General features: G+C 43.7%; 1 protein-coding gene across 1 annotated transcript in view; it reads left to right on the top strand.

Annotated features, from left to right (window-relative positions):
- Positions 1-17,830, top strand: part of RETSAT (retinol saturase) — a 549,255-nt gene that overhangs the window by 135,564 nt on the left and 395,861 nt on the right. The window contains exon 3 of the mRNA XM_044055153.1: positions 5,094-5,276. Within this exon, the coding sequence (XP_043911088.1) occupies positions 5,094-5,276 (183 nt within the window). The remainder of the gene's footprint in view (positions 1-5,093; positions 5,277-17,830) is intronic.

Here is a 17,830-nt window from a genome sequence, read left to right as displayed (position 1 = left end):
GCATTGTGAATTTTGTTATCAAAGATATTGAAGAATACCCCTGTGGTACACTGGTGCTATTTGGTAGATAGTTTGAAAGTGTTCCCTGCCACTGTATACATTGTTGTCAGTTACATCTTGCAATTTTATGTAGTCAGAAGACGTGTGCAGTCATTATTAGATCTCCGAGACAGTTTAAGAATGAAACTGCTTTCTTTTACCAAAGAAGTCCATCATGTAAGCACATGTCCTAGTTCCAGCTTTAGTGATGTTATTTTCTGAGTGTGCTGATGTTTTCAATGACAAGTTAGGCAAACTTTCAGTTCTGTACTCCAAGAATGTAGATCCAGAGATCAGTCCAGTGGTCAGACCAGGGAGGAGAATTCCAATAGCTATGCAGGACAAAGTCAAGGTCCAGTTAGACAAGATGGTGCAGCAAGGAGTGAGTTGTCTAGTCACAGAACCAACCAAGTTGGTGTCTTCCATAGTAGCTGCCCATAAGAAAAGTTCAGATGAAATCAGAATATGCATTATCCCAATAAACTTGAACAAGGCATTAAAGAGACATCATCCTACTATGTGTACAGTCAAGGAGGTTGCCACTGTCATGCCAAGTGCCACTGCTTTTTCTGTCTTATAAGAAAAGAGTTCGTTTTGGCAAGTAATGCTTGATTCCAAATCTTCACTACTGACTACATTCATTACACCATTTGGAAGATGCAGATTCCTCAGGATGCCTTTTGGAATAAATTCTGCCAGTGAAGTCTTTCAGCATGCAATGGAACAAAATTTTTTGGGCTATCCCTGTGCTATAATAGTTGATGATTTATAGGTTGGAGGTAACCGTAAAGCAGAGCATGGCAGAAACCTCAGGAAAGTTCTGGACAGAGTGTGTGAAGTGAACTTGAAGCTTAATCCTCTGAAATGTAAATTCAGACTACCAGACGTTACTTATGTAGGTCATTTATTTACCAGTACAGGCTTACGATCAGACCCTTCCAAACAAGCAGCCATTCTTGAGATGCTAGCTCCAGACAATATCCAATCCCTACAGCGTTTTCGTGGTATAGTTAACTATTTGGGTAAATTTACCCCTGACTTTAGTGAGTTATCAGTGCCTTTACAAGAGCTGACATGCAAAAATGTTGCCAGGTCATGGTTAGAATAACACCAGAGAGCATATGATAACCTCAAACAGCAAATTGCCAACCCGCCTACATTACAATACTATGATGTTCACAAACCAGTAGTTCTTTCCTGTGATGCTTCAAAGTTCGGACTTGGTGCAGTTATTCTTCAAGAAGGCAGACCTGTTGCCTATGCATCTAGAACCCCTACCCAAACTGAGATGCAGTATACTCAAAATGAGAAGGAACTTTTGGGAGTTGTGTTCACATGTTCAGAGTTCCATGATTATATTTATGGCTGAGCTATCCAAGTCGAAACTGATCATCAGCCTCTAGTCACTATCTTAAAGAAGCTATGCATTCCACTCTAGCAAGAATGATGCTCAGATTACAAAAGTATAATTTCAAAATGGTCTGTACAAAAGGCAAACTTCTTTATATGGCTGATACCTTATCCAGATCACTCAGAAATACCATAGAACAGCTTGATGCAGAGAATTTTGATATCGTGGCAGTGCATAATTTTTCTTCCACGAGACCTGATGTGCTAAGAGATCATACAAAGGCTGATCCAGTTTTGGTGAAGTTCAACCACTTCATCAATGTTGGATGGCCGTCAAAGCAATCTTGTGTACCACCAGAAGTACAACCTTATTTTCCATACAGAGATGAGATGCTGATGGAAGATGGCATCATTTTCAAAGGTCACAAAGTTATTGTTACTACTTCCGTACAACATGAATACATTCAGATTTTCATCGTGGCCACCCAGGTTCCAAAGCTACCAAAAGAATGGTGAGAAGACTAGTATTTTGGCCTTCTCTGTCAAAGGACTTTGACAAAGTAATTTCTTCTTGTTCAGTATGCAGTAGCACTAAACTGCATTTGCCAAAAAAGCCGCTTCAGCTAAGTCAAATTCCTGAACTACCTTGTCAACAGTAGCCACTGACATATGTGGGTGGAACAATCAGAATTACTTAGTGTTCGTAGACTCTTATTCGAACTGGTTTGAGATCGATTTTCTGCCTAACCTAACATCCAGTGCTGTTATTACTAAGATGAAATGTCATTTTGCAGTCTGTAGTAGTCCACATAGTTATTTCTGACAACAGTACCCACCCAGATTACCAGTCAATTTTTTCAGAAATTTGCAAAAGAGTGGAACTTTATCCATGTTACTCGTAGTCCAGAATGCCCACAGTCAGACGGCCTTGCTGAATGTGCAGTACAGAATGCAAAGCAATTATTAGGGAGGTCAGTGTGTGACAGTACCGATATCTTCTTGAATTTGCTTAATCTCAGAAATATACCCTGTGACAATCTACTTGGCTCGCCTGCTCAGAGACTTCTATCTAGGTAAACCAGAACAACCTTGCCTATCAATTGTATTTTGTTGGTGCCTAATGCTAAAACACCAGAGCAATCAAAGCCCAACTCTTTAAGAAGCGTTCCTTTCATAAGTTCAACTATGATAAAACAAGCAAATTTCTTCGTCCAATAAAAAAAGAGAGGCAGTGAGGATGCAAACCGTGACAGACTTTGATCGAATTGGTCAAGAGAGAGTCCTATATGCCGAGCCGAGGTCCTACTTAGTGGAATCTGAGGGTATAGAATACAGGAGAAAACCGGAGGCATCTTCTTCCAGTGTCTGAAATGATATCGCAACATCGTACAGACTCTTGATCACTGAGCAACCCTGACAATGTTCGTACTGAAGAGCATGCCTCAGTATCTATCCTCATTTGTGATGATGTCCCAGATGTCCCCAAAGTTGAATATTCCTTGAAGACCGTCCCTGTTGCTATTTTATGTTACACGATTGGGTCTCGTTTCTTGACCTAGTGGAAAATACACAACCTGGGCATGATTGTTTTATATGTGTCTAATTTTATATGATTGCATGTCAGAGAATTATTTATTTATTTTATTTTACATTTGTTAACCGGGAAATTCCGATTGGAGCAGGTCCATTTACAGCTTAGGCCCGGGGAGAAAAGCTCCGAACATTGGTACAACAAAAAGAGAAAATATAATAAAAATAATTTATACAGTGCTGTGGAATGATCATGTAAAAAATACATCTTGGAGTTAGACATTTAACCAGACACACATTGAAATTATGTATCACATATTGGATGAAGTTAGGCATTTTTCAGCAGAAAGCAGTCAAAATTTACATTTAATGTGCAGGTGTATGATGTTGTGACAAAGGAGAGGAGCACTAGCTCTGTATGAGAAGTAGCAACTAATAGCCAGAGTAACTGGCTGGGTTTAGAACTGTAGAGGGTTAAAGTGAGTAGTTAGGAACTTGGAAAGAGAAGGGGGAGATAGAAGAGTAAGGTTAAGTTAATTGATACAAGGGCATAACCAGGTATTTAGTAGATACGATTTGGGGGAGTTTTTGAATTGTGGGGTGGTAGAGGCAGTGGCCAGAGAATGGGGAAGGGAGCTCCAGTTTTTAGCAGCGGTGTGGGAATAGAGTGCTTTTCCTGTGGTATTGTTTGCCCTGGTGATGCAGAGGAGAGATTTTTCACTAGATCGGAGATGCCGATTTGCAGTGTAGTGTGTAAGAAGACTGGATATTGATAGGTGTTTTTCAGGGTACTTGAGGATGTTATAAGCAGTAACTAGCTGGTGGTAGTTAAGTAGTTGAGGTAACTCAAGACATTTTAGTTCTTTTAGTGCAACACAGTGATGTGTTCTGTAAGTGGAGTTTGTTTGTAACAGGATTCTAGTTTGTCTAGGTCAGTCTTTCTAATATGGGTGAATTGTTCTGTATAGTTCTGTATAACTGCACATCAGAAGATCATTTCTGTGTAATTGCATGTCAGTGAATACTGTCATTTGGTATATGATCTATTTATGAAAGAGGAAGGATGTAGAACAGAGCGTGTGTGCGTTACTTTAAGAAGCATTTACAGACGTAGGCACATGCATATAAACAGTGAGCGTGTGCAGGCATCAGTGCCATTTTGAGAGAACAGCCAGAGTGTTAACATGTGTGAGTGTGGCAGTCAGGCTGTTTATAAGTTTATTTAACTTTTAAGTTACTAAGCCTCAGTCCTGATGTGTTTGTGTGTAATACAATAAAGCTGCTTGAACTGAACCCACAAACTGTTCGTCTGTTTTATCCTGGCCGGACGAGTGACAATTTGTATATGTCCACAGTGGATGTTGTGGCTAGGTCAGCATACCATAATGACCATACAACACAGCTTTATCAATGCAACATCACTATTGTTCCTCCACTTGTCCAGCTGACACAATTTTTTGAGGATGTCAGTATCGGCAAGGTTTGGCAGGAAGAAATGGTCAATATTCTTGAATCTCATCCAAAGATGCTTACATACAATGGTTAGGTATTCTTTCTTAAGAAGTCCCAGTGAAGTACAGCGGTGTTTATGCCAAGTCTTCTTAACCTGTGTTCATATATAGTAATTCAGTGGACAGCAACTCTTTACCCTGACCATGATGTTCTTTGTTCATCTGTCTGGATGCTTAAGTAGTGCTACAGTTAATTTACCTGAACCTGTTAACTAAATGACCTCATTTGAGAAGACAATTATATATAGAAGGAAATTAGTTATGTTATTAATAAGGATTTACCCTATTCATTCTGTACTGCTGGATGTTGGCCATGCAGACAGTTTCATTTACCTGCAAATGCAGTGGTGAGGCTGGTGGCCACTTTGTTGAATACTTCATGGTCAGCTGACTTGCTAAGAGTCATGCAGTAGTAAGGTGGAAATTGTGGGATAAAACCCATGTTTTGAAGACCCATCTCAATCACAGCTTGTTACCTTAAACAGCAAGCTGCTTCCTGGATGATAGTATCTTTCTGAGGGCATATCTGGATAATACAGAAAGGTCACATCATGTATTAATAACTAAAACTATATCATAAGTGCTGCTTACTAAAGCATTTAGATACACAGGATTTTATGAACACACACAGTGTTAATGTGATGCCCCTTTGTTTTTGTGCAGCATTTAATACAGAGAAGGTTCCAGAGAATCTGGATGCTATTGTCATCGGGAGTGGTATTGGAGGACTGACTGCTGCTGCAATTTTGGCAAAAGCTGACAAGAAAGTCTTGGTTCTAGAGCAGCATGGCAAACCAGGAGGCTGTTGTCACACCTTCAGTAGGAATGGCGTGGAGTTTGATGTTGGTAAGAATGTCTTTAAATATTTACTTTCTAGATTGCTATGTGTGTGTGTGAACCCCATACTAGAGGAGAAGAAAATAACATATTTGAGACAAATTTGACCACTGTGCTTCATTGCTTATGGGTAGGAACAAAGCCAGTGACTTTTAAGGAGGAGCCAGGAATGCAGCATTTGGCCACCTGATAGGGCTTTACATTAATTGCTGCCAGTGGGCTTTCAAACTCCAGCATTTTAAAAGGGCAAACAGTCTGTACTATGTGTAGGTGACCGATTGTTTTCTAAAGCTTAGTATCCCACTTTGGCAGAGATAAGAGATGTGTTTTCTAGAGTGTTTGTGTCCTGTAGTCGGGGTTTATGAATATGTAGAATAAAAAACTGAGTAAGTTTTATTCCATCACCTGACTTGTCTCTGATAGATACTGTGGGCAAAGTAAGGATGTATAGGGCAGTACACGTTATACTTTTCACATGGAATGCAAAAGATAAATGTTTTTTACTGGGTTCCCCACCATTGGAACTTTCACACCTGAGATAGATTGCTCATTTCCTTGTCTTTTCTATTCACGTTTTCAGGGATGTGGGATATGAGGTGATTTGTTCCAACCTGCAGTATTTACAAGTACTAGGTATATTCAGATCATTGGGGCGGGGGGGTGGTGTTAAAAGTGATCATATCTTGCAACTTAAATATTGGTGCTCCAGGGTGGTAGGAAGTCCTAGCAGAATTAGGGGTAGGGGGTTAAAAGTGATCATATGTTGCACCTGAAATATCGGTGCTCCAGGGTGGTAAGAAGTGCTTGCAGAATTAGGGGAGAGGGTTAAAAGTGATCATATCTTGCAACTTAGATATCAGTGCTCCAGGGTGGTAGGAAGTGCTAGCAGAATTTTGTGATGCAGAAAGAATGAGATGTCAGCAGACGTCTGGCAGTAAGACGCTCGGGGAAACAAGACTGGTGCTGAGTCTTTGATACATACATTATAAAATGGCAGCGATCAGAATGTCTGTAGTAGAGATAGAAATGGATGAGAAAGGGTGTGACAGAATAAGGTGCTGTTAGACAAGCAGGTAAGAACCAAGACCAAAACAAGCAGAAAAAGTGTCTGGAAAGAAAAACTCTTCATAGTAAGGATAGAAACAAACAGTGGGATCAAAGGAACAACAAATAATACAGATTGGGTATAAGATGATGTCCTTCATTCAATGTTGCAGTATTCTTTACATGCAGGTAAGTCCTCCACCCAAGCAACCTAACGTCCGGCCAGCATACAACAGCTTTTAGCTAATACAGGTATGTGGGACATCACGCATATGGCTGGTAATATCAGCCATAAAAGAACATCATCATATGCATGTGCAATCCCCAGAACCTTTCTGATATCATTCGGAATGCTTGACTCATATGTTGGTCTGCTGCCTGATTCTGTTGGTTATTGCCAGCTTTCAGATAAGTGCACGTTGGGAATATTTTTCTTTGCTACTGCCTTCTTTGCTTTGTTCATGTCATCCAGGAAGGGCAAGTGTAGGTGTGGAAGGCAAATTACACATAAGGGTCATAGGTGTTTACTAGGCTAACAACCACAAGGGCCCCCCTAAAGCCTAGCCATGCATCCCAAATCTTCAACAAGCTCCAATTCCCTTGATAAGTATAACTATGGGCCTGGGAGATGAAACATTAACAGGTTACCTGTTTCCATTAGAGGCACAGTTGCCAAACCAGGGATGAATTTCTGGTTTCCCATCCAATTGTCCAAGTTGCACTTGAATTGGGTTATGGAGGAACTCTGCTTCACATGGATGGGGAGCCTGTTCCATGGACTGGGTAGTCTCTGGGATACATAATTTCTCCAGCAGGTCCTATTTATATCACAGGCAAGGTTTTCATCTTTAGAACGGGTAATTCTCATGCTGTTTGTTTTTTGGATATGCAGGAGGTCCATCAGAGTGAGGTCTGACAATGCCCTGTATGCCAGGCATAGGTCTCCCCTCAAACATCTGTAGGAGACAGGATACAGGGATAGAGCCTTGAGGCGGTCTGCATAGGATGTTTTACTTACACCCTGTATTCTTTTAGTGAGGAACCTCTGTGGATGTTCCAATTGTTGGATATGCCTGATTATGTACATACCAAAGGGGGCATTGTACTCAATGATAGATCGATGAATGCCAAATAAAGTGTAACAATGACTTCCTTGGACTTAGATGCCATACCTTTGTTTGTAAGTTGAGCAACATAGAATGATTTCCTCACCACTGTAGACACGTGATGGTCAAAGGCTAGATTACTATCTAAGTGTGTCCTCAAGTCCCTGACTAATGGGTCAGCTCTAAGGGGTGTGTTGTCAATATGATAGTTACCAGGGATGGATGGCTTCCCAAAGGATTCTATTATGCATTTCTTGGCATTTAGTTTTAGTCCTACTTCTCAACCTGAAAACATCAAAAGTCTGGACAAAAGGCCCATGAAAAACGGGTACAAATCTGTACACTGATTAACATAAAATTTACATACATAATTATGTAACCCCACCCACTCTAGTGGTAATTCACTGTGGCTATGGTGTGCAGGGTCCTGGGTTCGAGACTTGCAAAGGCTGATTATTTCAGGGGCGCAGGAAAATAATTTTCTTGGGTGGAGAAAGCCAGGGTACCTTTTTGGCTAGGCTTAGGTCCTAGGGCCAATAGCCTAGTACCTACCTATGAACCTAAATGAATTGTGGGATACCAATATTTGACATGCACAAGAATATTTAACAGATAAAGCAAACTCTGAATATGGTCACTCAAGCTTTTTCGTGTATTCAACAAGTCAAATATGTTTTCCTTTTTCTCCTGCTTTGCAAGATCAAATGACATACCCAAGCCTCTGCTTGCCTAAAAAAGAAATTTAAAAAAAAATACCTCCACACAAGTTAAAACATGACTTTTAAGACCACAAAAAGAAATCAGAAATCTTCAGTATGGTGTGATAAGCTCTTTCTTCCACCAAATGGACTTCATCAAATCAACTTGTATTTTACATTTTAAAAGCTTTGCTTTTTATGTGCTTGTTCTGGGAGTAATACTGATTCTTGGATGTGTGTTGGATTCATCAGGGTCATTCGTGATCTTTGTCATTTGATTTTGTCAACGTGGTGCAAGTGTGATACCAACACTCCAGTGGTCCTCTAGCATTTGCTTTAGTTTTCTGTTCTGCACAGATAAACTGAATCCGTTATAAGGCATACAGTGCCATGCTAGTCATTGTTAACTTTTAGTTTGCAAAAAAAAAGAAAAATCTCCCAGAACCACAAGCAGAATGTTCCAAAACCAAAAGTTAATGTTTAATAAAACAGTAAAATAGACAGATGGACAGTAAATCCGCTTTTGGTCTGTTGTATTTAATGATTGATCCTAGATTTTTATGCTGGAGCTACCATTTTCACATGGTTACCTTTAGGTTAAAAATAAGTATACACAAAATACACATATGCCTGTTTTTCAGATACATGTCAGGGATTATTTTCATGCATTATTTTAATAACTGACTAGGTGATAAAGATCGATGCAGGCTTGCAGCTTTAAACCAGGCACAAAACAATTAAGTCGGTATACAGCAAACAACATTAAGGGAAATAAAAAGCAGCAAATGTCAGTAAGGATAGTACACAGCTACCATGAGCTAACTGCAGAGGAAGCAAATTATTCTTGTAAGATGAGAGAGGCAGAGAACGGATTTGACTGGAAGCATGGCTTCCCACCGGTTGCCACATTAAATGGGGAGACATTAGTCAGTGTTTCCAGGAGTTTATTTTTGAACAGTTAGGAATGCATGACAACTGGGACAAGGCTCCTTAAGGGTCTCCTGGATAGTATGCCTATTAACAACCTGTGAACCTATGAAAGATGTCACAGACACAGCCCTTACCAAAGATTGCATAAGGAAACTACCGAAAGCAAAGGGACAGCTCCTTCAGTAAAGTGAATTTCCAACCAGAACCGGAAGTAAGGCAAAAACACTTTTAATACTTTTGTTTTTTTTTTTTTTTTAACATATTACCCCACAATCAGTTTAACATCTAACTACATGCAGACCTGTAAACGTTTATATCTATGTTTGAACTTGTCAGCCCAGTTTCTGACTCCAAGAGATACTCTCAGAAAAGTTTACTGAGCAGAAAACTAGTGACAAATACTTGGCAGCACCATTGTTTTCATATCATCATTTCTGGTCTTAAACTGACAACACTTACCCCCTTTGAAAATGTTCTACAACTTGGTTCAAGATATCCACTCTTGCTTGGAAACTAAACCACAAACCCATTCAGTTTTGAAAATAGGCGCCTATTCCTGAGCTATGATTTTTATGGGTAGTTTTCATAGAATTGTGGGAGATGGAGTCTGCGAAGTAGCATCATCTCCGCTTTTTTGTAGCATCCAGGGAAACTGTGGAAGTGTTCTATGTGCGTGCATGGTTATGGTTTTGTCCTTCATTCTGAGTTATCTGAATCTTTCTGTCTTAGAAGTGGCAGGAGGATAAAAGGCAATTCTGAAGCAAATCGGGGACATCTTAAAGATTTAGAGCAGCCCGGGTTGCAAATTTGAATGTACTTCATCAATTAACTCAAGTTCCATTGGTGCCATTCATACATCACTGGTCTCCAGGCACTCAAGTCTCATCTCTCCTGGCACCCAACCAGGTGCATCATCAGTTAATTACCCTTCGTAGCTCTCATCTTTTTACTTCGCCAGTCATGGACAATAATGTCACACATCAGGAACACTTTATTTATTTATTTTTTATATATATTTATTTAATGGGAAAAGTTTTAGAAATATGATTTGTGTTATGCATTTTTGGCTCGAGAATCGAGATGATTGTCACTGCTGAAATGACACCCCGGCCCATGTGCAAAATGGGAAAAAGGGTTATGGATGGATGGAATCTAAACAGATTTGTCTTTGTTTAGTGAATGCAAGCTTTCTTGGTTTTCCCATGGTTTATGCAGTTGCAGGACAGAAGAATATACTAAAGCAAATCGGGGGCACTTTAAAGACATAGAGTAGCCTGGGTTGCAAGTTTGAATGTAATTCATCAGTTCACTCTCTAAGTTCCGTTCATGCCATTCAGCACATCAGCGCTCTCCAGGCACTCGAGTTTCATCTCTCCTGGCACCCAACCTTCCTTGTATCATTGGTTAACTACCAACTACCCTTCATCCTTTTTTTTGCCAGACAAAGTTACCACCATTCTGTGTTTTTGCATGATGTTCCCTACTGTGAAAATTGCAGTCTGCAGAAGAAAACAGCAAAAAAATGGTAAATGTTTTGAGGTTTTCAAATAAGAAATATTTCCTTTCATCTAATACTCATGCACACACATATATTTATATAATTTATATAATATATATATATATATATATATATATATATATATATATTTATATAATATATATATATATATATATATATATATATGTCTGTGTGTGTGTGTGCGTGCAATGCATATATATATATGTGTGTGTGTGTGTGTGTGTGTGTGTGTGTGTGTGAGAGACATTTTGATAATGAAAACAAAATCGGGATTTGAAAGGGCCACTCAGGAATTCGTGGCACTCTATTATTTTGCACCCAATAATGGAAAATACAGAGGTATTCTGCATGGTTGAGAAGTGTGGTTTTAGTCCATGGCTCTGACACCAGCTGTTTGTCTGTGTCGGCCCCTCCTGGAGAACAGTTGTGTCAGTGTGAGATTCAATGACTGCTCCTAATTTACAATCTACAAATCTAGTCAGTCAGAGACCACTTACATTGGCCTTGACTTCTGAGAAGTAAATGCCAAAAAGGAGTGGTCCAAGGACTGATCCTTGAGGGACTCCACTTGTGACTGGCCTCTTTGTAGAGGTGGACTCCCCAATTCTAACATCCTGGGTCCTAACTGTGAGCCAGTTGGCTGTCCCCTGTGACATATGGGTTTGTACCTAACCTCCTGAGTTTGTCAACAATGCCTAAGTGGGGTATTGTGTCAAATGCTTTGGCCAGCTCAAGGTAGGCAGTATGAGTGATTTTGCCCTCATCCATTGCTTTGGTGGCCTTCTCAAAGAAGTCCACCAGGTTGAGTAGGCATGATCTGCCCTTGACAAAACCTAACTGGGTTGGGTCCAGTGTCTGGAGGTTTATTATATCTCTGTTGATCATCTCCATGATAATTCTTTCAATGGCTTTTTATATAAGACTAGTGAGACTTATGGGTCTGTAGTTTCCAGGGTCTGCAGGTGGCCCACCTTTTTTGCAGAGGGATGACTACTGCCTTTCTCTATTCATGAGGCACAGAGTCTGTTTGGAGGCAACAGTTAAATAGTAATTCCAGTGGCCCTGATAGGTCATGTTTTGTGCTATTTGGAAAGCATTCTGGGATATTGTTTGTGCTCATTGATGTGTTCTTGGTCTTGGAGAGAGCATTAAGGACCTGTTCCCTAGTGATAGTATGGGGAGTTATATTTGATGTTATTTCCTGAGGGAAGGTTGAGGGAGAGATACATGTAAAGTTGGAGCTGAATTTTGCCAGCCAGGAGGTTTGCTATATCTTCTGGCTCAGTATAGGTGGCTCCATTTACAATGAGCTCTGCACACAATTGTGTATTGCCTTTGAAGTTGCGGACATAGCTAAAGAATGCTTTGTAGTTGTCTTATGTCTGGGAAGCCAGCCTTACCTCAAATTTGGCTTTGGTAGACTTTATTTGTCCTCTGATTTGTTTGTTTAGTTTGATGAGAGTGCTTTTATCCTACTGGGTGCTGCACCTCCTAATTTTTGCCATGCTTTTGTTCCTCCTTTTATACAACCTATTGATTTTGTGATTCCACCAGGGTGGCTTGTTTTTTTGAGTTAGTTCTGTACTGCTTCCTGGTGGGTACAGCTGCCTCTATGCAGCTAGTAACATGCTTGTACAGGGTTTCTGTGAACAGTTCTGGATAGGCAGCAGTGTTCTCAGGGTTTATGGGGGTTTGAAATTTTGCCAGGTTCTCACTTAATAGCAGGACGTTAGCCTTAGAATAGTTCCTGAATATTCCAGGTTTAGCTGGCGGTCCAGGTTTTATTTTTGCTTCAAAGGAGACCATTTTGTGGTCTGACCTTACCAGGTAAGGCATTACAGTAGGGGGTGTGCAGCATTCTCCTATATTAGTGAGGACCAGATCCAGTATCGTTGCACCCCTGGTTGGTACATGGATTGTCTGGTCCAGAGAGTTTGTGTTTAGAAAATCCAGGATTCTATGTGCCTGTAAATTTGATATTGTATAGGATTCCCAGTTAAATAGTGGAGTAATTAAATTTGCCCTTGAATATGGTATTGGGTTAGATGGTTAGTGTTTCTGATAAGTTTAAATACATGGTATGGGATTCCTTGGGTCATGGAGGGGGACATATAGCTTGCAAGGAAGTGGTATTGGATTTTGCTTATGGTGATTTGAACATGGAGCAGCTTTTTGTGGTAAATTTAGCTTATTTTTGTATTTCCCTCCCCTTAGTGTGTTTAGTGTGATGGCTGAAGGGCCCAAAGCCATTTTTTATAAATGCACTGAGTGTGGCCATAAGCTTTCCCCAGCTGATGGCCACACTCAGTGCGTTTTGTGTCTGGGGGTAGCCCACTTGTCCACCAGCTGCCAGATATGTGCAGCGTTCAACCCCCGGGCCATCAGAGATAGGAAGAACAAGTTGATCCTGGCGGGTTTGTTACCGCAGGACACTTCTTCTTCCTCTCCCTCTAAGGCACAGGCTGCTACTGCAGCCCCCGTGCCTTTAGATCCTCCGACTCTGCTTGGGACTCAACCTCCCTCTTCTGTGCAGGGTTCAGGGGACTCTTCTGCCTCTACCAGAGAGGAGAGGCACAAAGAAAAGGAAAAACATAGAAGCCACAAGAGGCGGGCTGAGACTCATCCCTCAGCCCCGCCATCTAAAGTTGCTAGTCCCTCTATGAGGGCTTCCGGATCCTCTCCCTCTCGGCTCCGTTCGCCTTGTTTCTCGCCAGAGCCGGAGGAGGAGGACCGGTCTCCCTCATGATCATTGAGGCGGCCCTCCCGGCCCACCTCGATGACCTCTTCTAGATCTACAAGAAGTCTGACCGATGCAGACATGGATCGGATGATGCGTCGATTTTTGCAGACTCAGATGCAGATGGGGGTGCTCCTGCCTCCCCCCCCGGGGGGGAGAGCAGCCCCTCTTTTTGCCCCAATGGCTACTTCTCCAACCTGTTTTCGAGTTTCGGAGTCATCGGATCCGGGCCCTTTCAGAACCGGGGAGTTGTCAGCGCCGATAATTCTGGTAACTTCGACGCCGACTGTACCCTTGAGTGTGTCGGATCCTTGCTCTGGGTGCCGCGAGCCGAGCGTCGGATCCGTAAGGGTGGGTGTGTCTTCGGCGCCGTTCAGGTCGGAGCACACTTCCCTCTCGGATCTGACTTTCGGAGCCTGGGGAAAGCGGCTCACCTTCGGCGTTTGAGGTAGTGGAGAGGGTTCTGTCGAGACCTTCCAGATCCCCGGTCCGGGCGACGGATCCCCCCCCCTCCTATGCATTTGGGTCTGTCCTCCATCATCTGACCACTGGGACAGCCTGCCCCGACCCTCCAGTCAGTTCCCTTAGAGGAACAGTACCCCATAGGTGAGCCCTCCTCGGATAGTCCCACCAAGGAGGTCCCTCGCAAATGGAAGTGTAAAAGGAGGCACCTGGACTTCCTGGAATCCCTCACGGAAGACACAGATTTGGATGAAGGGGAAGGTTCCCCAAGGTCACCCCCTGAGGATGTCTCCTTTGGAGACATCATGGAAATGTTGCGAATTAGAGGGGGGTGGTCTGCCCAAAAACCTTCCTCGGACGAGTCCGTGTTTCTCGAGGCATTTGAAGCAGGCCCGTCTACCTCTTGGGTGTCCCCCCCGGCTGACCCCCTGGTAGACTTAATTACTACCAGGGCGTGGAAGGAGCCGGACACCATGGAGCCAATTCCAAGAAGGCCAGATAAAATTCTTAGCCCTCCCCTTGATAGGCAGGCCTGGTCTAAGGGTTCACCTGTGGATGCCATGTTGGTGGCGGCTGCCACAAAGAAGGAACTTGCACAGAAGAGTTCCTCTGTCCATCCTCCCAATAAGGAATCTCGGACGTTGGACCACATTGGGAAGCAGATGTTCGCTTCAGCCACCTTCTCTGTAAGGGCGCTGAACTACATGGCACAGATCATCAGACTCCAGCGAGACCTAACAAAAGAATACGCTGCAGCTCTACCGGAGTCCATGACGGTCGAGGATAAGAGGACTTTCTCGACTTGTATGGCCACTCTAAAGTCTATATCTAATACGTCTATGCGGCTACTCTCCTATGCTACGGAGGAAGCCGCTGGAGCTAGTGGAGCAGGGGTCATTTTGCGGCATCATGCCTGGCTCTGCCTTTGCGATTTTGCAGAACCCTTTAAGGCGTCCTTCGCGAACATGCTCTCTGACGGTTCTTCGCTGTTCGGCAAGACCGTCTGTGAGACACTGGTCCAAAGCAAAAAGGATGGGAAGACACTGTCTGCCATTGGTGTCCCTTCTCTAATCCCCAGCAATCCTTTTCCAGGAATCAAAGGGGACAAAAGAAGATGTGGTTCCAGAAGACTCAGCAGTCCCGCCTAGCTTCGGACCCCTCGTCTTTCAGAGGCAGAGGAGGACAAGGTGGACGCCGGCCCAGTGGCAGAGGGGGGGGCCGCATAACTTCGGGTCTAGAGAACCATTCTCAGACAGGCCCGCACAACAGCCCTGAGGGTTTACCCGGCTGTCCCTCTCTGGAGGCAGTCGGGGGGGCATTTGTCGGAGCACCTACTAAATTGGGAGTCCATCACGACGGATGGATGGGTGCTCCAAATCATATCCAGAGGTTATTCCATTCCCTTCCTAAATCCCCCCCCCCATGAAGCACCTCCCTGATGTCCCACCCGATCAAAGGGAGGTGGCAGCTTCAGAGATTTCTAAGCTGCTAGAAAAAAAGAGCCATCCAGCGCGTCCCCCCAGACCAATTCGGATTGGGCTATTACTCCAGGTTCTTTTTAGTGCCAAAAAAGACGGGGGACTTAAGACCGCTTCTAGATCTTTCTTCCCTGAAACTGTTCATTCCCAAAGAGAAATTCCGGATGGTCACTCTTCAATCAATTCTCCCCCTCCTTCAGGAGAATGACTGGATGTGCTCCATAGACCTCAAAGATGCGTACTACCACATTTTGATGGGCAGACGATCCAGGAGGTTTCTCCACTTCCGGCTGGGAGCCAGTCATTATCAATTCAGGGTTCTTCCGTTCGGCCTCACCTCAGCCCCCAGGGTGTTCACCAAGGTCATGGCAGTGGTTGCAGCCCACCTGAGACTCCAGGGCATTCAGGTCTTTCCATACCTGGACGACTGGCTCCTCACCTCCTCCAACAGGCATCAACTGTTTGTTGCCAGGGATTATGCTCTAACTCTTGCCCAGAGTTTGGGCATTTCGGTAAACCTTCAAAAGGCCTTTCTTCATCCTGTGCAGGTTCTGGAATTTATAGGGGCCAAATTGGACACTTGCCTCTCTCTGGCCCTACTAACTTCAGACAGGGTGAACAGTTTGTCATGTCAGGTTATAGCCCTCCTTCAGAACCCGGCTCCATCGGCAGAGTTAGACCTGAGAGCACTAGGCTCTATGGTGGCGACAATCAATCTTTGCCTACACGCGCGTCTACGAATGAGGATTCTGCAATGGACACTTCAAGTCCAATGATCTCTGTTGCTACATCCATTGAACACCCCTATTCCCCTGAGCAGGGCTTGCAGGGACTCCCTCCTCTGGTGGCTTCGCTCACGGGAGCTACGGGAAGAGAGACCCTTCGTGATGCCTCCGCCCTAAGCCACGTTGACCACAGTTGCTTCTTGCCTTGGGTGGGGGGGCATTCTTTGGGCAGAACCGTCCAAGGCACGTGGACCCCCTTAGAGACCGCTTTGCATATCAATGTCCTAGAGATGAGGGCGGTGCTTCTGGCGTTGCAAGCTCTCCATGACCTTCTTCCTCTAGGGACTGTTGCGGTTCAAACAGACAACATGGCGGTAGTCTGGTACATAAACAAACAGGGAGGGACCAGATCTTATCCCCTTTGTCGGGAGGCTATGAGAGTTTGGAAGTGGGCGATATCCACCAACCGCTTTCTGGTAGCAACACACATTCCGGGTCGGTCCAACATTCTCGCGGACAAACTGAGTCGCGTGATCCTCACACCGTACGAGTGGTCTCTGAAACCATCAGTTGCGAAACAGATCTTCCTCAAATGGGGTCTACCTTGCTGCGATCTTTTCGCTTCTCTGTCAAACACAAAGTGCAGCGAGTTTTTCGCAATACTTCCCCCACCAGGGGAGAGCCCCAGAGACACTCTGGTTCATGCTTGGCCACCCGGTCTCCTCTATGCTTATCCCCCCCTTCCTCTTATGACGAAGTTCATTCAGAAAGCACGTCGGTTGGGGAGCAGAATTATCCTCATAGCCCCATTCTGGCCTCGCCAGATCTGGTTCCCTTCTCTGCGGTCTCACAGTGTAGTTCCTCCATGGATCTTAGATCCCATTCCGGATCTGATTTCGCATCCTGCGGGATTGCAACCCCCGAACCTGGTAAACCTCAAGCTCATGGCTTGGTTGATCCAGTTCCACTGATGGCAAGGACTCCCGGCATCTCATCACCAGTAAAGGCCATTCTGGTAGTGGCTCACAAGCCTGCTACCAGGAAAATTTACAGTAGTAAATGGAAGCGATTTTCTGTCTGGGCTAAGGACAAGGGCTTAGATCCCTTTACCGTCCCTATTCTGGCGGTTCTTGATTTTCTGTCACACATTTTTCATCAAGGAGCCAGTGCATCTACAGTTAAAGTACAGTTGGCAGCCATTTCCCATTTTCATGTAGGGGATGGGCTGGGATCTTTAGCTTGTGCGACGATATGCAAAACCTTCTTGAAAGGTATTTTTCTGTTGAAACCACCAGTTAAGACTGCGGTCCCACCATGGGACCTAACTTTGGTTTTACAAGCATTGACAAGCCCACCTTTTGAGCCTGCCGCCTCAGTTCCATTAAAGTTCTTATCATGGAAAACAGCCTTTCTAGTTGCTATTACTTCAGCCAGGAGGGTTTAGGAACTTCAAGCCCTTTGCATGAAACCCCCTTATCTAATCTTTCATAGGGATAGAGTGTCTCTCAGGACTAACCCTTCCTTCTTACCAAAGGTGGCTTCGGAGTCAAATATTAATCAGTCGATTAATTTACCAGTGTTCTTTCCCAACTTTCAGAACAAAGGGGAATACAAATTACACAAGTTGGATGCACATAGACAACTACGTTTTTACTTGCACAGGACAAAGGATACTCGCAAGGCTGATCAGTTGTTTGTGTCCTTTGCCAATTCTGCTCTGGGTAGAACTATTACCAAAGTTACCTTAGCAAATTGGATTTCACAGTGCATCATTCATGCGTATGTAGCCTCAGGTAAACCTGCTCCTATCGGAGTCCATGCCCACTCAACCTGATCCATAGCCACATCAGCAGCCTTCTGGTCC

This window comes from Protopterus annectens, chromosome 13.part0, assembly GCF_019279795.1.
Source record: "Protopterus annectens isolate FY-2018-M chromosome 13.part0, PAN1.0, whole genome shotgun sequence".
In the NCBI taxonomy this organism is placed as follows: domain Eukaryota; kingdom Metazoa; phylum Chordata; order Ceratodontiformes; family Protopteridae; genus Protopterus; species Protopterus annectens.
The sequence above is the reverse complement of the archived record's forward strand: the minus strand, read 5'-3'. Positions and strand labels throughout refer to the sequence as shown.